Consider the following 27563-nt stretch of genomic DNA (forward strand, 5'->3'; position numbering starts at 1 on the left):
TTTGGCGCTTTCTAAAATTGTGGGTGCGCTAAACGTTAGAGATGCCAGTGTATTCCTATGGGCGTCTCTAATGTTTAGCGTGCCCACAATTTTAGCGCGCGTTAAAAACGTGAGCGCGCCTTAGTAAAAGACGCCCTAAGGACATTATTGCACCTTCAGTATTACTTTGCCCGTATAATTCTCTTCTTAAAGGATATTGCATGTGTGGCAAATGCACTGTTTGCCTCATTGCATTTGTGCATACAAACATTTAAACACCCACTCACTGGTAAAAATGTTACTATTCAACATTTTTCAAATTTAAGGGTTTGCAACCTTTGTAGAATAGCAGCTAAGCGCATAAACGGCACCTGACTTAGGGCTCCTTTTACTAAGTGTCGGTAAGCTCAAAAGCGGGCTTACCGCTCACTATACAAGAAGTACCGCCGGACTACCGCAGCAGCCGGCGGTACTTCCCACCTCTAGAGCGCCGTCACTTCCAGCGCTACAAAAATTTATTTACTTTTGTAGCGCTGGAGTGTACCTGGCAGTAATCGGGTAGTGCTATGAGGTGGCGGTAAGGGCACCCCTCCTCCCCCCCCGAAATGGCTGCTCAGCAAGTGCTTTACTTGCCACATGGCCATTTCCTGCAAGACTTCCCTTTTACCAGCTGCGGTAAAAGGGGGCCTCGGCGCATGTGTAAAACACACGCCGACAGCAGCGCCGACCCCCTTTTGCTGCAGCTGAAGACAAGTGTAAATGCTGTTCTCCGAGGACAAGCAGGCTGCTTGTTCTCACTGATGGGTTGACGTCCTCGGCAGCCCCCTCCATCGGAAAGTTTACTAGCAAAGGCCTTTGCTAGTCCTCGCGCGCCCATGCGCACCGCGCATGCGCGGCCGTCTTCCCGCCCGAAACCGGCTCGAGCCGGCCAGTCTTCTTTCGTCCGCGCTCGGTACGGTCGTGTTACGCCGTTCGTGCCCCAGAGAGTCGACCTCGCGCGTCCTTTTCGACGTGTTTTTTTGCTGTTTTTCCTTGAAAAAGTTCGGGAAGCGCTCCGGTAGTGTTCCGGAAGACCCTTTTGGGTTTTCTGCCCTTCCCGTATTTCTCAGTTTTTGCCCCGTAAGTTTTCTTTCGTTGTCGGGGTAGGCCTCTTTTGGCCTCGGTCGAGATTTTTCTCCCTCTAAATTTTGGTGCTTCAATTTTCGCCATTTCGGCTTTTGATTTCGCCGGCGTGATTTTTCCGCCCATGACATCGAAGCCTTCCAGCGGCTTCAAGAAGTGCACCCAGTGCGCCCGGGTAATCTCGCTCACTGATAGGCACTCTGCGTGTCTTCAGTGTCTAGGGGCCCAGCACCGCCCTCAGAACTGCAGTCTGTGTTCCCTGTTACAAAGGCAGACTCAGGTAGCGAGATTAGCCCAGTGGAACGTTTTGTTCTCGGGCTCTTCGTCGGCATCGGCACCGGAGGCATCGAGTGCATCGACGTCGTCAGCGTCCGGACCATCTTCCTTGGCTGCCGCTTCATCGACTGCATCGAGGCATCGAACCTCTGCATCGGCGCCGAGGCATCGGGCGACTGCATCGACGTCGGTGGTACCGAGACTTCGTCTGCTGATGTCGTCGGACGGAGGTGCATCGTCAGGAGTGCAGGTGAGGGCTGTCCATTCCCCTGCTGGTGGCGGTGAGCCTTCGGGTGGGTCTCCTCCTACCCTGAGGGCTCCTGCGGTACAGCCCCCCCGGGATCGACCTTCTTCGGTCTCGGCCCCGAGGAAGCGACGGATGGATTCTACGTCCTCCTCGTTGGTGCCGGGGAGCTCCGGTGACATGCTTCGGAAGAAGTCGAAGAAGCATCGACACCGGTCTCCTCCCCATGTCGGTACCGAGAGCTCTGGGTCGCCGAGGGATTCGGCACCCAGCAGGCATCGGCACCGAGAGGACCGCTCACCCTCTGTTAAGGAGGTGTCGATGCGCTCCACTCTGGACAGCCTGGAACAGCCTCCTCGTCCGGAACAGGTTCTGACGTCGACGCCTGCATCGACCTCTCAGCCTTTCTCTGCAGCCGCTCTAAACGAGAGCCTCCGGGCCGTTCTCCCAGAGATTCTGGGAGAGCTGTTGCGCCCTACCCCTCCGGTACCGGCGGTGCTTGCGCCTCCGGTACCGTCGAGCGTGGCGCCGGCTGGCCCATCGCCCGGGTTGAGGTCCCCGACGTCGGTACCGCGTGCGGTGCCGACAGCGGCCACCTCCCAGGAAGGCTCCCCGACTACGTTGGCGGAGGGAGCTTCGCCGATGCGGGCGAGGGAGTCTACCTCTCGACGCCCCCACCGTGGACGGGGTTCCACCGAGTCGAATAGGGCGAGGTTGCAGACGCAGGTTCGTGAACTTGTGTCTGACACCGAGGGTGAGGCCTCGTGGGAGGAAGAGGAGGACCCCAGATATTTCTCTGACGAGGAGTCTGAGGGTCTTCCTTCTGATCCCACTCCCTCTCCTGAGAGACAGCTTTCTCCTCCCGAGAGTCTGTCTTTTGCTTCCTTTGTCCGGGAGATGTCTACGGCCATCCCCTTCCCGGTGGTTGTGGAGGACGAGCCCAGGGCTGAAATGTTTGAGCTCCTGGACTATCCTTCTCCACCTAAGGAAGCGTCCACTGTTCCCTTGCACCATGTCCTAAAAAAGACATTGCTTGCGAACTGGACCAAGCCACTAAGTAATCCCCACATTCCCAAGAAGATTGAGTCCCAGTACCGGATCCATGGGGACCCAGAGCTGATGCGCACTCAGTTGCCTCATGACTCTGGAGTTGTGGATCTGGCCCTAAAGAGGGCTAAGAGTTCTAGGGAGCATGCTTCGGCGCCCCCGGGCAAAGACCCTAGAACCTTAGACTCCTTTGGGAGGAAGGCCTACCATTCTTCTAAGCTCGTGGCCAAGATCCGGTCTTACCAGCTCTACACGAGCATACACATGCGGAACAATGTGCGGCAGTTGGCGGGCTTGGTTGATGCTCTTCCCCCTGAGCAAGCCAAGCCTTTTCAGGAGGTGGTCAGGCAGCTGAAGGCATGCAGAAAATTCCTGGCCAGAGGAGTTTATGACACTTTTGATGTTGCGTCCAGGGCCGCTGCTCAAGGTGTGGTGATGCGCAGGCTCTCATGGCTGCGTGCCGCCGACCTGGAGAATAGACTCCAGCAGCAGATTGCGGACTCGCCTTGCCGTGCGGACAACATTTTTGGAGAAAAAGTCGAGCAGGTGGTAGAGTCTCTCCACCAGCGGGACACCGCATTCGACAAGTTCTCCCGCCGGCAGCCTTCAGCCTCTACCTCTACAGGTAGACGATTTTTCGGGGGAAGGAAGACTGGTCCCTATGCTTCTGGTAAGCGTAGGTACAATCCTCCTTCCCGACAGCCTGCGGCCCAGGCTAAGCCCCAGCGCGCTCGCTCTCGTCAGCAGCGTGCGCCTCAGCAAGGCCCCGCGGCTCCCCAGCAAAAGCAAGGGGCGAGCTTTTGACTGGCTCCAGCAGAGCATAGCCGACATCCAAGTGTCAGTGCCAGGCGACCTGCCGGTCGGGGGGAGGTTGAAAGCTTTTCACCAAAGGTGGCCTCTCATAACCTCCGATCAGTGGGTTCTCCAAATAGTCCGGCAGGGATACACCCTCAATTTGGCCTCAAAACCTCCAAATTGTCCACCGGGAGCTCAGTCTTACAGCTTCCAGCACAAGCAGGTACTTGCAGAGGAACTCTCCGCCCTTCTCAGCGCCAATGCGGTCGAGCCCGTGCCATCCGGGCAAGAAGGGCTGGGATTCTATTCCAGGTACTTCCTTGTGGAAAAGAAAACAGGGGGGATGCGTCCCATCCTAGACCTAAGGGCCCTGAACAAATATCTCGTAAAAGAAAAGTTCAGGATGCTTTCCCTGGGCACCCTTCTCCCCATGATTCAGCAAAACGATTGGCTATGCTCTCTGGACTTGAAGGATGCCTACACACACATCCCGATACTGCCAGCTCACAGACAGTATCTGCGATTTCAGTTGGGCACACGCCACTTCCAGTACTGTGTGCTACCCTTTGGGCTCGCCTCCGCACCCAGGGTGTTCACAAAGTGCCTAGCTGTGGTAGCAGCGGCACTTCGCAGGCTGGGGGTGCACGTGTTCCCATATCTCGACGATTGGCTGGTGAAGAACACATCCGAGGCAGGAGCCCTGCAGTCCATGCAGATGACTATTCGCCTCCTGGAGCTACTGGGGTTTGTGATAAATTACCCAAAGTCCCATCTTCTCCCAATGCAGAAACTCGAATTCATAGGAGCCCTGCTGGATTCTCGGACAGCTCGCGCCTATCTTCCAGAGGCGAGAGCCAACAACTTGTTGTCCCTCGTCTCGCGGGTGCGTGCGTCCCAGCAGATCACAGCTCGGCAGATGTTGAGATTGCTGGGCCACATGGCCTCCACAGTTCATGTGACTCCCATGGCCCGCCTCCACATGAGATCTGCTCAATGGACCCTAGCCTCCCAGTGGTATCGGGCCGCTGGGGGTCTAGAGGACGTGATCCACTTGTCCACGAGTTTTCTCAAATCCCTGTATTGGTGGACGATTTGCTCCAATTTGACTCTGGGACGTCCCTTCCAAATTCCTCAGCCACAAAAAGTGCTGACCACGGATGCGTCTCTCCTGGGATGGGGAGCTCATGTCGATGGGCTTCACACCCAAGGAAGTTGGTCCCTCCAAGAACGCGATCTACAGATCAATCTTCTGGAGTTGCGAGCGATCTGGAACGCTCTGAAGGCTTTCAGAGATCGGCTGTCCCACCAAATTATCTAAATTCAGACAGACAACCAGGTTGCCATGTACTATGTCAACAAGCAGGGGGGCACCGGATCTCGCCCCCTGTGTCAGGAAGCTGTCAGCATGTGGCTCTGGGCCCGCCGTCTCGGCATGGTGCTCCAAGCCACATATCTGGCAGGCGTAAACAACAGTCTGGCCGACAGACTGAGCCGGATTATGCAACCTCACGAGTGGTCGCTCAACTCCAGAGTGGTGCGCCAGATCTTCCAAGCGTGGGGCACCCCCTTGGTGGATCTCTTTGCATCTCGAGTGAACCACAAAGTCCCTCAGTTCTGTTCCAGGCTTCAGGCCCCCGGCAGACTAGCATCGGACGCCTTCCTCCTGGATTGGGGGGAGGGCCTGCTGTATGCTTATCCTCCCATCCCTCTGGTGGGGAAGACTTTGTTGAAACTCAAGCAAGACCGAGGCACCATGATTCTGATTGCTCCTTTTTGGCCGCGTCAGATCTGGTTCCCCCTTCTTCTGGAGTTATCCTCCGAAGAACCGTGGAGATTGGAGTGTTTTCCGACCCTCATCACACAGGACGAGGGGGCGCTTCTGCATCCCAACCTCCAGTCTCTGGCTCTCACGGCCTGGATGTTGAGGGCGTAGACTTTGCCTTTTTGGGTCTGTCAGAGGGTGTCTCCCGCATCTTGCTTGCTTCCAGGAAAGACTCCACTAAGAGAAGTTACTTCTTCCATTGGAGGAGGTTTGCCGTCTGGTGTGACAGCAAGGCCCTAGATCCTCGCTCTTGTCCTACACAGACCCTGCTTGAATACCTTCTGCACTTGTCTGAGTCTGGTCTCAAGACCAACTCTGTAAGGGTTCACCTTAGTGCAATCAGTGCATACCATTACCGTGTGGAAGGTAAGCCGATCTCGGGACAGCCTTTAGTTGTTCGCTTCATGAGAGGTTTGCTTTTGTCAAAGCCCCCTGTCAAGCCTCCTACAGTGTCATGGGATCTCAATGTCGTTCTCACCCAGCTGATGAAACCTCCTTTTGAGCCACTGAATTCCTGCCATCTGAAGTACTTGACCTGGAAGGTCATTTTCTTGGTGGCAGTTACTTCAGCTCGTAGAGTCAGTGAGCTTCAGGCCCTGGTAGCTCAGGCCCCTTACACCAAATTTCATCATAACAGAGTAGTCCTCCGCACTCACCCTAAGTTCTTGCCAAAGGTTGTGTCGGAGTTCCATCTGAACCAGTCAATTGTCTTGCCAACATTCTTTCCCCGTCCTCATTCCTGCCCTGCTGAACGTCAGCTGCACACATTGGACTGCAAAAGAGCATTGGCCTTCTATCTGGAGCGGACACAGCCCAACAGACAGTCCGCCCAATTGTTTGTTTCTTTTGATCCCAATAGGAGGGGAGTGGCTGTGGGGAAACGCACCATATCCAATTGGCTAGCAGATTGCATTTCCTTCACTTACGCCCAGGCTGGGCTGGCTCTTGAGGGTCATGTCACGGCTCATAATGTTAGAGCCATGGCAGCGTCGGTAGCCCACTTGAAGTCAGCCTCTATTGAAGAAATTTGCAAAGCTGCGACGTGGTCATCTGTCCACACATTCACATCTCATTACTGCCTGCAGCAGGATACCCGACGCGACAGTCGGTTCGGGCAGTCAGTTCTTCAGAACCTGTTTGGGCTTTAGGATCCAACTCCACCCCCCGAGGGCCCTGTTTGTTCTGTTCCAGGCTGCACTCTCAGTTAGTTGGTAAATTTTTTAGGTCAATCTCAGTTATGTCCTCGCCGTTGCGAGGCCCAATTGACCATGGTTGTTGTTTTGAGTGAGCCTGGGGGCTAGGGATACCCCATCAGTGAGAACAAGCAGCCTGCTTGTCCTCGGAGAAAGCGAATGCTACATACCTGTAGAAGGTATTCTCCGAGGACAGCAGGCTGATTGTTCTCACAAACCCGCCCGCCTCCCCTTTGGAGTTGAGTCTTCCCTTGAAGTGTATTGTCTTGCTACATACTGGACTGGCCGGCTCGAGCCGGTTTCGGGCGGGAAGACGGCCGCGCATGCGCGGTGCGCATGGGCGCGCGAGGACTAGCAAAGGCCTTTGCTAGTAAACTTTCCGATGGAGGGGGCTGCCGAGGACGTCAACCCATCAGTGAGAACAATCAGCCTGCTGTCCTCGGAGAATACCTTCTACAGGTATGTAGCATTCGCTTTACCTAAGTTAGGCACCGATCGGGTCTGTAATGTAACAATGCACGTAAATTTCCGGAACGCCCCCAGGCCATGCCCTCTTGAATTTACACGTGCTGTAAGATTTTCGCACGCATAGAATACGATGTGCGTGCAAATCCCAATTAAGACCAAATAATGCCAATAATTGGTTGTTAGCAGCCATTTATTGGCGCTGATTTGCTCATTAATCCAATTAATTTGCACACACAAACTGGCAATACGCACTAATTTGCGCGCACAAATTTAGTTGTCGTATATAGAAGCTGAAGGCTAATGTAGTATATAAAATGTATGTCCATGTAATTTATTATATATTGGAAAATCTATAAAAAGATCAAAACAAGAATGTTAGAACATATAAGTAATCTGAAGAGAGAGAAAGGATTAAAATACAAGACAACCCATGCGTCCAACTTCTGTTACATAAGCACACGCCTGTGGAACGCACTGCCACAAGTGGTGAAAACAACTTATGATCACCTAAAATTCAGAAAAGTATTAAAGACTCACCTATTCGGAAAGGCATATCCGAATGACCCAACTTAGGTGACTCAACCCTGCAACACTTCACTATCAAAGATCGTATTGAACATTGACAAACCCTTTTACCTCAAACCCAACTTGATTGAATCTTATCCTCCCTATCCCACTATAACATTTTGTACTATTCCCATACCGGACTTGGCGAATGCCTTCATGGTATTATGTCAGCCACATTGAGCCTGCAAATGTGTGGGAAAATGTGGGATACAAATGTAACAAATAAAATAAAATTTATTTGTAACACTTATAACCCTCTTAAACCTAAGCGGCTAACAGCATAACATACGTAATACTATGAATGTTCCAGCACCTTTGGTTGAGCACTGCCTTTCCAATAACCACAAGTTTGCTGATTTACGTTTTTTTTTTTTTGTATTTAAAATAATAAATGTGTCTTGGAGAGGAGGGGACATAAACCGTGTATTATTACAAGAAGAACAGTGTTGTATTTATGAATTAGAGACACAGATACCGAAGGGCTTAAATAGTTAGACTGATTTGCCTAGTCTTCTCTGAATAATGCAAGTGTGATAATCTATATATATATAAAACTCACCCTCAACGTTCTATTGTCTGATGACGTCACTGAAGCCAAGGTTCGTAAGTTCGAAGCTCTGAAGCCAACAAAATCACAGTCTCGGGGCCCCGCCCTCGTGTCAAACGTTATGACGTTGAGGGAGGAGGCGGAGCAATTCACTCACATCGACGACGGCCAGGGCGCCGCAATGGGCCACCCACTGACGACGAAGGTGCGTTGGGTGGGGGGGGGGCCACAGTCACACATCGACGGCGGCCATGGCGGCGCAATGCCCTCACTAACAACCAAGGTGCGTTCAGTGGGGGGGGGGGGGGGCACAGGAAAGCCTTGCTAGCGCCCGTTTCATTGGCTCCAGAAACGGGCCTTTTTTTACTAGTATTATATATTTTTGTACATGTAATCCCCTAGAGATACTGAAAGGGAATTACAACAAAGACTTGGAGATTCTTACCAGGAGGACTGGGGAAGTGGTTATGGGCTGTTAGGGGTGGTTAATCTCGCCAGAGGGGAGTGTTTGATAAGAGATACTGCTAATGTGGGGGAGTATAGGAATGATAAGATTGACAGGTGGATGTCACTGTGGGGAGGAGTATAAAAAGGGGTACCACTTTGAGCACATGGTCTTTGGTTGCCCTCACCCCCGCCAAGACCCATGTGGAGAGGGGGTTATCCTATTGGTCATTGCAACCGGGGGTTGATGCGGGAGAAGAGTGTGTGCCACTCGAGTGGGGGCTGAGAGCTTTGGGAGAGGAATAGAGAAGGGATCCTTCCGGGGAGCAGAACAGGGGAGGTCCTGTCCGGATTCAGAGGCGGGAGAGTTTCAGTATGGACGGACAGGGAGGTCTGTTCCTGAAGTGGTCTGGCAGCCAGGAAGAAGCCTGATGAGGTGCTTGCTTGACAAGAGAGCACACAAGTTACAATCTCTGATTGCTCTGCCGGATGGGATGAGTAAGAAGGGAAGTAATGGACTAGTTGAACTTATAAATCTCTCAATATAAAAGGCACCACCAACGTTCTAAATGAAGCCTCCAGCCGGAAGTGTGAAGGGGAGAGAGATCCGGTTTCCCCATGAGTGTCTGCCCCGCCCTCGCTCTCTCTGTAACACAAACAGTGAAGGAAAACACAGCAAAGCAGGAAATCAAATCGCTCTCTCTGTAACAGTGAAGGACTCAGAGGGGGGAGGGGAGAGAGGGCAGGGACAGAGATATCCGGTTTCCCCATGAGTGTCTGCCCCGCCCTCGCTCTCTCTGTAACACAAACAGTGAAGGAAAACACAGCAAAGCACGAAATCAAATCGCTCTCTCTGTAACAGTGAAGGACTCAGAGGGGGGAGGGGAGAGAGGGCAGGGACAGAGATATCCGGTTTCCCCATGAGTGTCTGCCCCGCCCTCGCTCTCTCTGTAACACAAACAGTGAAGGAAAACACAGCAAAGCACGAAATCAAATCGCTCTCTCTGTAACAGTGAAGGACTCAGAGGGGGGAAGGGAGAGAGGGCAGGGACACACACTCCCACATGCACACAGAAGAAAACCTTGCTAGCCCCCGTTTCATTTGTATCAGAAACGGAGCTTTTTTACTAGTAGTTATATAACGAGGATTTCTCAGAACATCGGGAAGTTTCAGTTTAGAAGAGTGGAAGTTGTTTCATTGGCTGCTGTTGGTCTTGTTTGACTGTTGCCAACTGTTAGTAAAGTTATTTGAACGTTAAACCTTAACTGGAGAGAGTGTATTTTGTGAAAAGGGTGGCTTAATAATAATTTACACGCGCATCTTCATAGAACAGTACTTAGCAAGTTGTGCGTGTCAATCCAAATTGCTGCCAATTAACGCCAATAATTGATAACACCCATTTATTGGTGCTAATTGGCTGATTACTCAAATTGCGTGTGCCAGTTGGGCACACACCCAAATTTGCGCATGCAAGTTTGACTGCCATATATAGAATCCTGGGGATTAAGTGTACATTAACCCGCATAAGTGCTAGTATTTTATAAGATTACTCGGGCAATTGGCGCATGCATTTAGGCACTTTTACAGAGCGGCAGTAAGCCCAAGTCGGGCTCACCGCTCGCTGTTCTGGAACTACTTCCTGCCCATTGTGGCCGCCAGCGGTAGTCCTGCCCCGAGTGCACACATTTTCCGTTGGAAAAAGAAAACCCCCAGAAATGGCTTGCGCGGCGTTAACGCGGCGGTAATCGGGCATCACCGCACGCTGCTTGGTTACTGCTGGGTTACCACATGAGCTTTTATCGTCACCTCAGTGGGTGGCGGTAAGGGCTCCCCACCCATGGTCATCTGGTAAGAGTTCTGTTACCTCATGGCCATGTGTGTCTGGGGGCTTTTTACCTACTGGATTGGCCGCTGTCGTGGACAGGATGCTGGGCTCGATGGACCCTTGGTCTTTTCCCAGTGTGGCATTACTTATGTACTGCGTTAAAAAGGGCCCCGGGATGTGGGAAAAGCAGCCAATGCCGCAAGCGCAAAAGGACCCCTATGTTATAGAATAAGGGGCAGTAGGGTCTGGTCTTGTTTCCTGCTGTCTTTAAATTGTAATTAAGTGGTGAATCATTATTTGAATGAAGCCATGAAGTTATCTCTGCCTGACTGGCCGGAAAAGGCAGGAAATAGTTTCTGGTAGTAAACAGCAGAGTACAGGGAACCATTAACCACTGTACCTTTGAATCTTGTATTGTGATTGTTCTTACAAGAAACACTGAGTGGGTGCTGAGGGGTTGTAGTCATTCTTAACAAATGTTTGTTTTCCTTTACTGGCCAGTTTATTAAACCTGGTAGATGATTTAGGGGCTCATTTTCAAAAGAGAAAAACTTCTCAGAAACGGCATGAAGTGACATTTGGATGTTTTTCTCCGAACAGACAAAACATTGAGAGCAATGTTTTTTTTTTAGTAGCATATCCATGAAAATGTGTCGTTTAAATTTGGAGGGACAAAGTATGTTTTTTTTTTTCCTCCCCAGAGCAGTAAATGGCCTTTCTAAATTTGAAAAAAAGTATTTGAGCGTCTTCTGTTTAGACCTAAATACTACTACTACTACTTAACATTTCTAAAGCGCTACTAGGGTTACGCAGCGCTGTACAATTTAACATAGAAAGACAGTCCCTGCTCAATGAGCTTACAATCTAAAGGACAAATATACAGTTAGTTAAGTAGGGGTCATTAAATTGGGGAAAGGGTATTTTTTCAGTGCTAAGCCTTTTTGGAACTGTTATGTCAGATTTAAGGCGTATTTCTTTTTTTTTGTCTTTTTATTTCTGTGTCTACTCCCCTCGATAATGGTGGCCTAAGGAAGAACGGAGATTTTTCTTGTATATTAGTTAGTGCTATAACATATTTCTTTTCTGTATTTTTCGGCACAAGAAGCATCGGGGCCCTTTTACTAAGCCGTGTAGGCGCCTATGCATGCTCAACGTGCGTCATTTTGAGTTACCGCCCGGCTGCTACGTGACTATTGTGGTAATTTTATTTTTGACGCACGTCTGCTACGTGCGCCAGAAAATATTTTTATTTTCTGGTGTGTGGGCGGTAATTGACATTTTACACACATAGACTATTACCGGTTACCGTGCGAGTCTTTAACGCTAGGTCAATGGCTGGCGGTAAGGTCTTAGACCCAAAATGGACACGCGGCAATTTTAATTTTGCCACACGTCCATTTTCGGCCAAAATTTAAAAAAGGCATTTTTTGCAGGTGCGCTGAAAAATGATTCTGCGTGCGCCCTACACTACTGCAGGCCATTTTTCAGCGTGCCTTTGTAAAAGGACCCCATAGAAAAATGTAGGCAGATAAAGACCATATGGCCTATCCAGTCTGTTCATCCATGCCATCTAATCTCCCTGTCACTCCTTTAGAGATCCTATGGACTTGTCCCAAGCCCTCTTGAATTCAGATACTGTTTTCGTCTCCACCATTCACCAAGAGGCCGTTCTACAAATTCACCACCATTTCCATAAAGAAATATTTCCTCAGGTTATTCTGAGTCTATCCCCTTTCAACTTTATCCTATGCCGTCTTGTTCCAGAGCTTCCTTTCAACGGAAAGAGACTCGCCTCCTGTGCATTTATGCCGCATAGGTATTTAAATGTCTCTATCTTATCTCTCCTCTCCTGCCTTTCTTCCAAAGTATAAATATTGAGATCTTTACGTCTACCCTTATACGCTTTATGACGAAGACCACTGACAATCTTAGTAACCACCCTCTGGACCGACTACATCCTGATTATATCTTTTTGAAGGTACAGTCTCCAGAATTGTACACAATATTCTAAATGAGGTCTCACCAAAGACTTATATAGAGACATCATCACCTCCTTTTTCCTACTAGCCATTGCTCTCCCTATGCACCCAAGCATCCTTCTAGCTTTCGCTGTCACCTTTTCTACTTGTTTGGCCACCCAAGTCCCGCTCCTCTTTTGTGCACAAAAGTTCATCACCCTCTAACCTGTACTATTCCCTTGGGTTTTTGCAACCCAAATGCATGACCCTGCAGTTTTTAGCATTAAATCTTAGCTACCAAATTCCAGATCATTCCTCTAGCTTCGCTAAGTCCTTCCTCATGTTATCCACACCATCAGGGGTGTCTACCCTATTGCAAATGTTGGTATCATCCACAAAGAGGTAAACCTTATCAGATGGCCCTTCAGCGATTTCGCTTACAAAAATGTTAAAAAGAACCGGCCCAAGAACTGAACCTTGCGGCACTAAACAGTGGCTCTCCTCAGCTGGTGTCTGTACTCTAAACTAATGTTATGCCAAGTTCTAAAATGCAACCTAAAATACTAAACTAGACTCTAAAACACTATTTATATAAAACTCTAACAAAGACTTAAAAGGGCTACACTGTTGTCTAAACTGACTGTGCTAAATAAGTAGAGCATTTAAAAAAAAAAAAAAAAAAAAAAAGGGCAATGAAATTTACCTATTCAACCCCAAGTTTACCTTTTCCCAAGTTTGAAATTAATTTCCATCAGGTAAGATACACCAGTGAAGTTTTCCTCCTCTCTCAACACCTTCTTGTAGATTGGGATGGAGCCAAGGTGATGGCGGCAGGGTAGTTGGGTCCAGTTTGAGTTTTCATTATGATAAAGAAGGGAAAAATGAGGGGTTTTTCCCTCTGAACCCTCTACTCAATCTTCTACTATTTTTTGTGACTCAAGGAGGACTGCTTTCTCCAGACTTTGGGGGCTGCTGGCTGAGGTAATGCCGACACCAGGTGGGTCGGCATTGGGCTTCGGATCTTGACATGTCACTGACCCCCAATTTGTGAATTCCCCACTGCAGTTGGGTGTAATGAGTTACTGGAGCTCTTCTGTAGATGACCACTGCATGTTGCTGGATTCCTTGGCCAAGTGGGGAAAGGGGCCCGGAACGAATGTAGATGTGTTTGTTTCACCTCTGGGTCATTAAATCTTGGTGAGAGCAATGAGTGAAAGCGGAGATACAATGGAACCAAGACCTGAATCTATTTCTGTGGCTGGCAGTGTATCAGTGGCAGTATTTCCCGTACAGATTCAGAGACCCCTAATTTTATCTTGGAATCTATTTGGACCGCTGTCTCAGACCTGGATAAAGCTTTATGTGGACAGTTTGCACTTATGAATGCTAGTATATATCTTAATGCTACTAATATTGACTGTTTGGAAAGAAGTAACATGGTTTATAAAGGCTCTTGAAAATCAAGTCGAACAACTTAAAAACTCACAGATAGTAACTGCAACTTTGGTGAAGGAGAATTCTTTATTAAAGAGGAAAATTGAATCTTTGGAAAATATGGTTAGGTTTTCGAATCTCCGATTGATACATTTTCCTAAGTTATCATTGATCTCTGCAAGGGATATGTCCTTTTTGGTTCCACAGGAAACTATACCACCATTGACTCATATATTATCTACCTATGGTTAAAAAGGAACCAATGTAATCTTGTCTGTGCTTAGCCCTTGATTCTGGGGCTGAAGTTCTTAATGTTTCTGAAATACTGAAGACCTCGGACACAGAACTGGTAGTTAAAGCTACATTGATTTGTCTCATTGGCTTTACTACTACTACTACTACTACTACTATTTAGCATTTCTATAGCGCTACAAGGCATACGCAGCGCTGCACAAACATAGAAGAAAGACAGTCCCTGCTCAAAGAGCTTACAATCTAATAGACAAAAAAAATAAAGTAAGCAAATCAATTAATGTGAACAGGAAGGAAGAGAGGAGGGTAGGTGGAGGCGAGTGGTTACGAGTCAAAAGCAATGTTAAAGAGGTGGGCTTTCAGTCTAGATTTAAAGGTGGCCAAGGATGGGGCAAGACGTAGGGGCTCAGGAAGTTTATTCCAGGCGTAGGGTGCAGCGAGACAGAAGGTGCGAAGTCTGGAGTTGGCAGTAGTAGAGAAGGGAACAGATAAGAAGGATTTATCCATGGAGCGGAGTGCACGGGAAGGGGTGTAGGGAAGGACGAGTGTGGAGAGATACTGGGGAGCAGCAGAGTGAGTACATTTATAGGTTAGTAGAAGAAGTTTGAACAGGATGCGAAAACGGATAGGGAGCCAGTGAAGGGTCTTGAGGAGAGGGGTAGTATGAGTAAAGCGACCCTGGTGGAAGACGAGACGGGCAGCAGAGTTTTGAACCGACTGGAGAGGGGAGAGGTGACTAAGTGGGAGGCCAGCAAGAAGCAGATTGCAGTAGTCTAAACGAGAGGTGACAAGGGTGTGGATGAGGGTTTTGGTAGAGTGCTCGGAAAGAAAGGGGCGGATTTTACGGATGTTGTAAAGAAAGAAACGACAGGTCTTGGCAATCTGCTGGATATGAGCAGAGAAGGAGAGAGAAGAGTCAAAGATGACCCCAAGGTTTCGAGCTGAGGAGACAGGGAGAATGAGAGAGCCATCAACAGAAATAGAAAACGGGGGGAGCAGGGAGGTGGGTTTGGGGGGGAAAATGAGAAGCTCGGTTTTGGTCATATTTAATTTCAGGTGGCGTTGAGACATCCAGACAGCAATGTCAGACAAGCACGCTGAAACTTTGGTTTGGATGCAAGGTGAGATATCAGGGGTAGAAAGGTAGATTTGGGAGTCATCAGCATAGAGATGGTAGGAAAAGCCATGGGATGAGATTAATGAACCAAGGGAAGAAGTGTAGATAGAAAAGAGGAGGGGACCAAGAACAGAACCCTGAGGTACGCCGGCAGGCAGAGGGATAGAAGTAGAAGAGGATCCACCAGAGTGAACGCTAAAGGTGCGGAGGGAGAGGTAGGAAGAGAACCAGGAAAGGACAGAGCCCTGGAATCCAAGTGAGGACAGGGTATCGAGAAGTATGCTGTGATCGACAGTGTCAAAAGCAGCGGAAAGATCAAGAAGAATGAGGATGGAATATTGACCTCTGGATTTAGCCATTTACTGTCCGATCGTGAATGGCTTCTATGTATTTTCTTTTACTTAAATCGGCTATACTTTAGATGGGAGCTCTTTTTAAAAAAAATATCCATGCAAATGTGTTATTAAATGGAAATGAGTAAAATATATATATTTTGAACCTTCTCAACTTTCTGCTTTTCTGAGTAACAAGTGGATGGATTCTGGTTTTCCAGTTAGAGAAGTCCAAAGCTGATTTGCAATAATTTAGTTTTTGTTTTATTTTCTGGAGTGAACTAGGCTGCTAGTCCATTGTATTGCATAATATATTATTCATATTATTTAGATATGTAGTCCTAAATTTCCTTTGATTTTTCTTCTTCTTTACCGTCCCGCATTGTTGTGAAATGTATTACATAGGAGGTGTATTTTCAAAGCACTTAGGGCCCTGTTTACTAAGCAGCATTATAGGCGCGTTAACCATGTACATGCCTACAATATCCCTATAGGCGCCTACATGGTTAACGCAAGCTAAGTGTAGGTGCGCTAAAAACACTAATGCACCTTAGTAAACAAGGCCCTTAGACTTACAAAGTTCCATACTAACCTGTGGAACTTTGTAAGTCTAAGTGCTTTGAAAATGAGCTCCATAGTCTAACATAGTAGATGATGGCAGATAAAGACCTGCATGGTCCATCCAGTCTGCACAACAAGATTATTATTATTAGCATTTGTATAGCTCTACCAGACGCACGCAACGCTGAACACCTGACACAGAGAGACAGTCCCTGCTCAGTAGAGCTTACAGTCTAAAAATACAGACAGACAAGACAATTAAGGGCGAGGGAAGTATTGGGTGAGAAAGGAACAAGGGGAGGGCAATTGAGTAGTGGCTAGGAGCCAAAAGCAGTGGTGAAAAGGTGGGTTTTCAGGAAGTCTATTCCAGGCATAAGGTGCCGCGAGGGAAAAGGAACGAAGTCTGGAGTTAGCAGTGGAGGAGAAGGGGGACGACAAGAGAGATTTGTCCAGTGAGCGGAGTTCACGGGGAGGAATGTGGGGAGAGATGAAGTGGAGAGGTAATGGGGGGCTGCAGAATGGATGCATTTAAAGGTCAGTAAGAGAAGTTTGAACTGTATGCGGAAGCAGACAGGGAGCCAGTGAAGTGACTTGAGAAGTGGGCTAGTGTGGGTATAACGATTTTGGCAGAAAATAAGTCGTGCTGAAGAATTTTGGACAGACTGGAGAGGAGAGAGATGGCTGAGTGGAAGACCAGTGAGAAGCAAATTGCAATAATCCAAGCGAGAGGTGACAAGGGTTTGGATAAGGGTTCTGGTAGCGTATTCAGAAAGGAAGGGGCGAATTTTGCTAATGTTGTAGATAAAGAAACGACAGGTTTTGGCGATCTGTTGAATATGCGCAGAGAAGAAGAGAGAGGAATCAAAGATGACTCCAAGGTTACGAGCCAAGGAGACAGGGAGGATGTGAGACCCATTAACAGAGATAGAGAATGGGGGAAGAGGGGAGGTGGGTTTAGGGGGAAAAATAAGAAATTCAGTTTTAGTCATGTTTAGCTTCAGATGGTGTTGAGACATCCAAGCAGCAATGTCAGACAAGCAGGATGAAATTTTGTCCTGGATTATGGTTGAAATTTCAGGGGTGGAGATGTGGATCTGAGAGTCATCTGCATAAAGATGGTATTGAAAGTCATGGGATGAAATCAGGGTACCAAGAGAAGAGGTATAGATGGAGAAAAGGAGGGGTCCAAGGACAGAATCCTGGGGGACACCAACTGAAAGCGGGATGGAAGTTGAAGAAGAACCGCCAGAGTGAACACTGAAAGTGCAAAGTGAGAGGTAGGAGGAGAACCAGGAAAGAACAGGGCCCTAGAATCCAATCGAGGATAGCGTATCTAGGAGTATGGTGTGGTCAACAGTGTCGAAAGCAGCAGATAGGTCAAGAAGGATAAGGATAGAATAGACACCTCTGGATTTAGCCAGCAGCAGGTCCTTAGAGACTTTGGTAAGTGCAGTTTCAGTAGAGTGAAGATGGCCGAAACCAGATTGGAGTGGGTCAAGAATAGGTTGAAAAGAAAGGAAGTCAAGACAACGGCTGTGAACGACGCGTTCAAGTAATTTGGAGAGGAAAGGAAGAAGGGAGATGGGGCAATAGTTGGAGGGACAGGTAGGGTCAAGTGAGGGTTTTTTAAGGAGTGGAGTGACAACAGCATGTTGAAGGCCATAGGAACAGTTGCAGTGGAGAGTGAGAGATTAAGGATGTGACAGATGACAGGGATGGTAGGAGAGATAGTGTTAAGTAGATAAGTGGGGATGGGATCAGATGAACAGGTAGTACATTTAGAGGAGGAAAGAAGAAGGGCAGTTTCCTCAGTAGAAACTTCAGAGGAAAAAGAAGGAGAGGAAGGAGAGTAGGGGGTGTGGACTAAGGGAGAGAGAGGTGGGGATGGTTTGGATGAAAATTCAAGGTTAATCTTACGGATTTTATCATGGAAGTGCTCAGCTAGGGTCTGAGGAGAAAGAGAAGGGGGAATTGGGGATGGAGGCACTTTGAGAAGAGAGTTCAGTGTGGCGAAGAGACGTTGAGGGTTAGAGCCAAGGGAATTTGTCAATTGGGTGAAGTAATCCTGTTTGGCCTGTGAAAGGGCAGACTGGAAGGATTTAAGCATGAATTTGAAATGAATGAAGTCAGCAAGGGTGCAGGATTTAAGCCCAGAACGTTCAGCTGAGCGGGCACAGGAACAAAAGTAGCGGATTTTTGAGGTTAGCCAAGGCTGGGGTTTGGTACACCTAGTAGGATAGGGCATGGAAGGGGCAAGAGTGTCCAGAGCAGAGGAGAGAATAGTATCATAGGAAGAAACGGCTTCATTGACAGACTTAGATAGAGTGGTGGAAGAGAAAAGGTTAGAGACACAAGAGGACAGAGTAAGGGGGTCAATAGCTTGAAGATTCCTAGATGTGGGATGTGTTACTTCATATGTATACCTGATCTTGATTTGTCCTTGCCATTTTCAGAGCATATTAGAATTTAAGTTTTTCCTTTTATATAATGGCTGGTATTGCCTTTTTCTAAGTAAATTGTCATTGGGTTAATATTTTGAAGTTTTCAATAAATATACAATTTTTTAAAAAGAGTAATCTTGTAGTGTTTGTGAAACTTTTACTCCAAGATTCTGTATATAGTGCATAAAACTATGCGTGCAAACTTGGTCATGCGCCCAATTTGTGCACATAATTTAATGAACCAATTAGCACCAATAATTGGGTGATAATCATTTATTGGTGTTGATTGACAATAATTAGAATTTATATGCACATCTTGCTAGGCCCTATTCTACAAACATACTTGTCTAAATTCTTGTGTGCAAATCTGAAAAGAGGTATAGCCATGGGAGGGGCATGCGTGGGTCATGGGCATTCCAAGAATTTGCGCACAGTAGGGTCCTTTTACTAAGCAGCAGTAAAAAGTGGTCTGAGGTAGTATGGGTGCATGTTTTTAGTGCACGCTGGGCTATTTGTTTTACAGTGGCTGGGAAAAAGGGTATTTTTCCATGTGCTGGGAAAAAGGGCATGCACTAAAATGTTCAGTACCCATGTTTTATCCTTCCTGCCTTAGTAATTCCCTTATCCTTTATTTGTCCTGTTTGTCCTAATTAAATTGTAAGCTCTGTCAAGCAGGGACTGTCTCTTCATGTTCAAGTGTACAGCACTGCGTACGTCTAGTAGCGCTATAGAAATGATAAGTAGCAGTAATAGTAGTCAGAATCTTGCTACTCTTTGGGATTCCGGAATCTTGCTACTCTTTGTCCTTATCCCTTATTTGTCCTGTTTGTCCTAATTAGATTGTAAGCTCTGTAGAGCAGGGACTGTCTGTTCTTGTCCAGTGTTCAGCGCTGCGTATGTCTAGTAGCGCTATAGAAGTGATAAGTAGCAGTAATAGTAGTCAGAATCTTGCTACTCTTTGGGATTCCGGAATCTTGCTACTCTTTGTCCTTATCCCTTATTTGTCCTGTTTGTCCTAATTAGATTGTAAGCTCTGTTGAGCAGGGACTGTCTGTTCTTGTCCAGTGTTCAGCACTGCGTACGTCTAGTAGCGCTATAGAAATGATAAGTAGCAGTAATAGTAGTCAGAATCATGCTACTCTTTGGGATTCCGGAATCTTGCTACTCTGGGATTCCACACAGAATCTTGCTACTCTTTGGGATTCCGGAATCTTGCTACTCTTTGTCCTTATCCCTTATTTGTCCTGTTTGTCCTAATTAGATTGTAAGCTCTGTTGAGCAGGGACTGTCTGTTCTTGTCCAGTGTTCAGCGCTGCGTACGTCTAGTAGCGCTATAGAAATGATAAGTAGCAGTAATAGTAGTCAGAATCTTGCTACTCTTTGGGATTCCGAAATCTTGCTACTCTGGGATTCCACACAGAATCTTGCTACTCTTTGGGATTCCGGAATCTTGCTACTCTTTGTCCTTATCCCTTATTTGTCCTGTTTGTCCTAATTAGATTGTAAGCTCTGTTGAGCAGGGACTGTCTGTTCTTGTCCAGTGTTCAGCGCTGCGTACGTCTAGTAGCGCTATAGAAATGATAAGTAGCAGTAATAGTAGTCAGAATCTTGCTACTCTTTGGGATTCCGGAATCTTGCTACTCTGGGATTCCACACAGAATCTTGCTACTCTTTGGGATTCCGGAATCTTGCTACTCTTTGTCCTTATCCCTTATTTGTCCTGTTTGTCCTAATTAGATTGTAAGCTCTGTTGAGCAGGGACTGTCTGTTCTTGTCCAGTGTTCAGCGCTGCGTATGTCTAGTAGCGCTATAGAAGTGATAAGTAGTGGTAGTAAATAGTGTGTGCCTTTTTTCAGCTTGAGCCCTTACCACCAGCCATTGATCTGGCGGTACAGTCTCACGCGGTAATCATGCAGCACTCGCCAATGTGAGCACGCTGCTGATTACCACCAGGAACATCTCCTGCGGTAGAAAATAGAAAATTATTTTCTACTGCGGGAACCAGCACACGCCAACTTCAGAATTACTATCGGGCGCCCGTGCTACCCCAGCGGTAGTGATGATTTGGCATGCGCTACCCAGGCATTAGCCCTACCGCTGTTTTGTAAAAGGTCCCCAGTGTTACAGAATATGGCAGATCCTCACCTGGATATTTACACCAGGTTTCAGTTAGTGTAAATCCTCGTGTCTAAAGTTTGGCATGGATCCTGGAGCTAGGCGATATTCTATAAATGGCAGCCAACTTGGAGCGCTGTTTAAAGAATAGAGCTTAGTGCTCATGTTTTTTTTTTGGCACTGTATATAGAAGTTGGTCCTTAACGCATTTCTTTCACTCATTGAGAGTTGTATACATGTTTTGTAGATTTTATTTATTTATTTATTTATTGCATTTGTACCCCACATTATCCCGCCTTTTTGCAGGCTCAATGTGGCTTATAGGGTGTTTAATATGGTATAGTCATTACATAATCTTAGATACAGTCGGTAATAAACTGGAGGTAGAAAAGGAATTAGTTAGAAGGTGTTAGGTAAGGTCGTGTTAGAGGTGTTTTAAAGCGTTTGGGTGGTATACGGAGTAATTTGTTTCATCAAGGATTATTTTTGTAGGCCTTGTTGAAGAGATATGTCTTCATAGATTTGCGAAAGCTGGTTAAGATAAATCATCAGGTAAATAACCGCAGTAAGGAATTTTATTTCCTTTCTAAAGAGATATTAGTGTTCTACTTCTGTTATTGCTAGGTACTCCGTTATGAAGATACGTAGTCTGGGATATTTCTGTACTGATTCTGATTAGAGCCCCATGCAGGCATCACTCTGGTACGTGCAGAGCATGTGGACAACTGAAAAAATAGACTTGGGGAAGGAGATTTTTTAAACTTTGACTTATGGCCATGTTTACCACTCCTCCATAATTCATCAACAGATGGGTAGCTCTGATGCACTGCAAATGTTCACTTGTCCTATGAAATCCCTTCCTTCACTTCAGTTGATGAGGAGAAGTGTGTGTGTGAAGAGGCTGTTTTGCTATTGCTTGTGAAATGGAAACATGCAGTGAGAACTCGGTCCGATTTCAGCAACGTGCCATGAAAGAATTTCTGACTGTTGAAGGAGTCCCTCCAATTGCAGGTTGTTTACGGTGATGACTGTTTTGATGTGAGTACTGTGCATTGCTGGGCCATAACGTATAAATATTGTGGACCAGGAAAGGCTGATTTATGTGATCAAAAACAAAATGGACAACCCATGACAGCAATGGACGAGTCTCACACAAGAAAAAGGTTGATGAACTCATAAAGGACCAGTGGCGTACCAAGGGGGTGGGGGCGGTTCGCCCCGGGTGCACACCGCTGGGGAGTGCCACGGCGCGCGCCTGTCGGCTGTGACTTCGAATCGCTATGCTAAATTCTCTCGTTCGCCCCGGTTACTTCCTGTTCCGGGGCAGAGAGAGGGAGCTGCAGCGAACGAGAGAATTTAGCGTAGCGATTCGAAATTGCAGCCGACAGGCACGTGCCGCGGCACCCCCCCCCAGCGGCGTGCACCCGGGGGAGGGGTGTCATTTCGCCGGGGGGGGGGGGGCGCATCGGCGATCCGCCCCAGGTGTCGTCGACGCTAGGAACGCCACTGTAAAGGACAATGTGAGTATCACTCAAAATGTTACACTGCAATCCTCAAAATGTTGAAAGAACGATTGAGAAGAATTTGGGAGTAGAAGGAAATTTTGTTCCACATGACAACATTACATAGTAACATAGGTAACATAGTAGATGACGGCAGAGAAAGACCTGCACGGTCCATCCAGTCTGCCCAACAAGATAAACTCATATGCGCTACTTTATATGTATACCTGACCTTGATTTGTATCTACCATTTTCAGGGCACAGACCGTAGAAGTCTGCCCAGCACTAGCCCCGCCTCCCACCACCGGCTCTGCCACCCAATCTCCGCTAAGCTTCTGAGGATCCATTCCTTCTGAACAGGATTCCTTTATGTTTATCCCACGCATTTTTGAATTCCGTTACCGTTTGGGAGGGCATTCCACATATCCACCACCCTCTCCGTGAAAAAATACTTCCTGACAATTTTTTTTGAGTCTGCCCCCTCTGCTATATCAGTAACTACATAAGAACATAAGAATAGCCGTACTGGGTCAGACCAATGGTCCATCTAGCCCAGTATCCTGTTTCCAACAGTGGCCAATCCAGGTTAGTAGCAACATTCCATGGTACCAACCCCGGGGCAAGCAGTGACTTCCCCCATGTGCATCTCAATAACAGATTATGGACTTGTCCTCCAGGAACTTATCTAAGCCTTTTTTAAACCCAGTTACGCAGCAAGTTCTAGAGCTTAACTGTTTTTTGAGTGAAGAAATATTTCCTCCTATTTGTTTCAAAAGTATTTCCATGTAATTTCATTGAGTGTTCCCTGGTCTTTGTACTTTTTGAAAGAGTGAAAAACTGATTCACTTCTACACCACTCAGGATTTTATAGACCTCAATTATACCCCCTCCCCTCAGCCATCTCTTTTCCAAGCTGAAGAGCCCTAACCTCTTTAGCCTTTCCTCACATGGGAGCAGTTCCATCCCCTTTATCATTTTGGTCGCTCTTCTTTGAACCTTTTCTAATTCCGCTATATCTTTTTTGAGATACGGTGACAAGGGAGGTATTCTGCAAACTGGTGCAATCATTGGTGCTGAGCCATTTGGACTATTGTAATTCTATCTACGCAGGGTGCAAAGCACAAACCATCAAACTACAAACTGCCCAAAACACCGCAGCCAGACTTATATTCGGAAAGGCGAAATATGAAAGTGCCGGAGCCCTTAGAGAAAGATTACATTGGCTCCCATTAAAAGAATGAATTGCATTCAAGGTCTGTACCTTGGTTCGTAAGATCATTCATGGAGAGGCCCCATCATATATGTCGGACCTAATAGACTTACCAGCAAGAAATACAAAAAGCTTATCATGTACTTTCTTAAAGCTCCACTACTCCAATTGTAGAGGACTCAAATATAAATCGATACATGCATCTAGCTTCTCCTACCTCTGCATGCAAATATGGAATGAATTACCGAATACCATAAAAACAACGCATGATTTGACAACCTTCCGGAAGTTACTGAAGACGAACTTGTTGAAAAAGACCTGCAATAAAAACCCTTCACAATGACTTGACTCATAAACTAAACCTGAATCAACCATTACTGATTCCCTTTTAATTTGATCACCTCAATCACAATATCATTATTGATCATTATATCTCATCCTGATCTCACTCATATATTATCTATTATTTACTTACCCTCATCTCACAATTATGTTATGTGTTACTTATTTACTTACCTTAATTTACCTATTATTCTTCGCATCTTAATTGTAACAATATACTGAGCTTCTTACTCTGTTAATGATAATTGATATTGCGACATATTGTAAGCCACATTGAGCCTGCAAATGGGTGGGGAAATGTGGGATACAAATACAGCAAAAATAAATAAATAAGAATTGAGCGCAATACTCTCGGCATCAGTTGCCTACATACATAGTAATTTCACAGTCATCCATTGGGTTGGCTGATTTTTGCCTACGCTCCTGTTTCCTCAGATAATTAAAGGCACACATGTGTATTCAGAAAAAGGAAATTAAAGGCGAAGATCAAAAGAGGCAGTAGTAACAGGCCACAGAATCGAGAGATGTGCAATTGCTATCTCGTACGGTCTAGTTGGTGCTGCTGATGTTAGCAGGTGATGTCTGATCAAACCAGAAGGGAGACTGATGCCCTTCAGCTGTTTTTTTTTCCCCCCAGATGATTTCTTTTTGTTTGCCAACAAAGGAGTTAGCGGTTGCTGTTGACTGTGGCATGACACATTCTCCTGAACCAAACCCTAAATTTTTCATTTGCGCTGCAGCTCCAGACAACCCCATTTTACAGACACATAAGCAATGTAAATGGAATCAGGGGCAAAGTGATTGTTAAGATTTTTTTTGTTGTTACATTTGTACCCTGCGCTTTCCCACTCATGGCAGGCTCAATGCGGCTTACATGGGGCAATGGAGGGTTAAGTGACTTGCCCAGAGTCGCAAGGAGCTGCCTGTGCCTGAAGTGGGAATCGAACTCAGTTCCTCAGGACCAAAGTCCACCACCCTAACCACTAAGCCACTCCTCCACTGTTGCTACTATTTGAGATTCTACATGGAATGTTGCTATTCCACTAGCAACATTCCATGTAGAAGTCGGCCCTTGCAGATCACCAATGTGGCCGCGCAGGCTTCTGCGAGTCTGACGTCCTGCATGTGCAGGACGTCAGACTCACAGAAACAGAAGCCTGCGCAGCCTTCTACATGGAATGTTGCTAGTGGAATAGCAACATTCCATGTAGAACCTCCAATAGTAGCAACATTCCATGTAGAATCTGCAATAGTACCAACATTCCATGTAGAATCTCCAATAGTATCTATTTTATTTTTGTTACATTTGTACCCTGCGCTTTCCCACTCATGGCAGGCTCAATGCGGCTTACATGGGGCAATGGAGGGTTAAGTGACTTGCCCAGATTCATAAGGAGCTGCCTGTGCCTGAAGTGGGAATTCAACTCAGTTCCTCAGTTCCCCAGGACCAAAGTCCACCACCCTAACCACTAGGCCACTCCTCCACTGTTGCTACTATTTGAGATTCTACATGGAATGTTGCTATTCCACTAGAAACATTCCATGTAGAAGTCGTCCCTTGCAGATCACCAATGTGGCCGCACAGGCTTCTGCTTCTGTGCAGGATGTCAGACTCACAGAAACAGAAGCCTGCACAGCCTTCTACATGGAATGTTGCTAGTGGAATAGCAACATTCCATGTAGAATCTGCAATAGTACCAACATTCCATGTAGAATCTCCAATAGTATCTATTTTATTTTTGTTACATTTGTACCCTGCGCTTTCCCACGCATGGCAGGCTCAATGCAGCTTACATGGGGCAATGGAGGATGAAGTGATTTGCCCAGAGTCACAAGGAGCTGTCTGTGCCTGAAGTGGGAATCGAACTCAGTTCCTCAGGACCAAAGTCCACCACCCTAACCACTAGGCCACTCCCCTGCCTTGCATTTATTTATAATTTTAAAATAACCAAAGATGAAGGGGAGGGAGTTCTGTGTGTGGATAGGGATTTGTGGATTTGGTTTACTTGATTTCGAGGGTGGAAGGGACTATAAGGAACAAGGTCTCCCCCCCTGTAATTAGAAACAGGAAGTGAACTGTTACCATTATTGATATTATTATTTTTTTTTTACTCAATGTTAATTTAAGTTTTCTCCCTTTTTATTTATGGTTGAATGGAATCTGGCTGTTTCCTGTTTTGTTTTGTGGTATTTAAATTAATAAAAAAAGATTTAACATAAAATAATCAAAACTTTTGCTTTTTGCAGGCAACAATTATTATAATCAAGAGAGCAACTGCTGCCTTCTCTTTGATTGGATGGTAAGATTTTATTCTCTCATAATATTTATAAATTGCTGTTATGTATTCTTCCAATATAGAAAACTCACCATAAATAGATGAAACAATGTATGAAAGAACAACTGTGTGATAGCACTAATCCTATATAATACATAGTAGATGACGGAATAACTCTCACCTCCAACGTTCTGTCGCTGCCTGGGACCCTGTCTTCCGCCGTGGTCTGCTAGGTGCTGTAGATCAAACTGACGTCATGAATCCCACTGATTGGCTGCGCAGGATGTCAGTGACAGCTGATTCCAAGGCAACGGGAGGAGTAGGGAAACGCGCGGAGCGTGTTTCCCTACTCCTCCCCCGGCCTGGGAATCAGCTGTCAGTGCGCTGCTCCCTGCCACTTCGGAGCAAGTGGCAGGGAGCGGGGCAACACAGACCCCCCCCCCACCCGACAAACATCAACACCCCGTGTCCCCTCACGCACCTCCCACTGAGTTCCACACTCCGCCCTCCCTCCTATTTCAACACCACCCCCCCCCGCGTTACGGCCCCCTGGACCCCCCTTCAGCGACGCTGTCGACCCCCCCCTGAAAACCGTCCCCTGCCGCCGTCGAGTACCTGTGCTGACGGGGGACCCCAACCCCCGTCAGCCGAAGTCGTGTTCTGGCCTTCGCGGCGTTCCTTCCTCAATGATCTTCTGTGTAAGTTCCTGTACGTGCGTCTGACGTCAGACGCACGCACAGAAACTTGAATAGAAGATCATTGAAGAAGCAACGCCGCGAAGGCCAGAACACGACTTCGGCTGACGGGGGTTGGGGTCCCCCATCAGCACAGGTACTCGACTGCGGCGGGGGACGGTTTTCGGCGAGAAGAGGGGTCGACAGGGTCGCGGAAGGGGGGTACAGGGGTCCATAACGCGGAGGGGGGGGTGATGAAAACGGAGGGAGGGCAGAGTTTGGAACTCGGTGGGAGGGGCGTGAGAGGGCCTTGAACTGGGTGGGTGGCAGGCCAGGGAGGCTGGGAGGGGACAGAGCGACACAGCGAGGGAGGGTGGGGGATTGCCTTGCTAGCGCCCGTTTCCTTGCCTTAAGAAACGGGCCTTTTTTACTAGTTGCTAATAATAATAACGTGAAGAAGGAGTCTTCAGGATGACGCATACCTCACATGAAAGGAGGGCTTTAAATTCTGGTAGAAGCTAACAATGGACTCTTAGATGAATGCCCAGCTATAAGCAGGGGCGTAGCCAGACTTCAGCGGGAGGGGGGTCCAGAGCCCGAGGTGAGGGGGCACATTTTAGCCCCCCTCCCGGCGCCACTGACCCCTCCCACCATTTTTACCTCCCTGCCGCCACCATCACCTTTGACCCCCACCCCAGCGCCAACCCTTTTGACCCCCTCTTCCCGCCGCCGCCAACCCTCCCCCGCCGTTGGGTACCTTTGCTGGCAGGGGTTCCCAACCCCCTCCAGCTAAGTCCTCTTCTCCGGCACGGCCGCATTGCTGAAATGCAAGGGCAGGCTTCTGTTTCTGTGAGTCTGTATGTGCAGGACGTCAGACTCACAGAAACAGAAGCCTGCCCTTGCAGATCAGCAATGCGGCCGCGCCGGAAAAGAGGACCTTGGCTGGCGGGGGTTGGGGACCCCCGCCAGCTAAGGTACCCGACGGCGGGGGGGGGGGGGGGGGGGTCGAAGGGGTTAGT

General features: G+C 47.4%; 1 protein-coding gene across 2 annotated transcripts in view; it reads left to right on the forward strand.

The window, feature by feature from the left end:
- LOC115469558 (cyclic AMP receptor-like protein A) overlaps positions 1 to 27563 on the forward strand; it is a 714125-nt gene that overhangs the window by 48248 nt on the left and 638314 nt on the right. For both annotated transcript variants that reach the window (XM_030202334.1, XM_030202336.1), the window contains exon 2: positions 25842 to 25894. In XM_030202334.1, the coding sequence (XP_030058194.1) occupies positions 25842 to 25894 (53 nt within the window). The remainder of the gene's footprint in view (positions 1 to 25841; positions 25895 to 27563) is intronic.

This window comes from Microcaecilia unicolor, chromosome 4 (genome assembly GCF_901765095.1).
Source record: "Microcaecilia unicolor chromosome 4, aMicUni1.1, whole genome shotgun sequence".
NCBI classification, from domain to species: domain Eukaryota; kingdom Metazoa; phylum Chordata; class Amphibia; order Gymnophiona; family Siphonopidae; genus Microcaecilia; species Microcaecilia unicolor.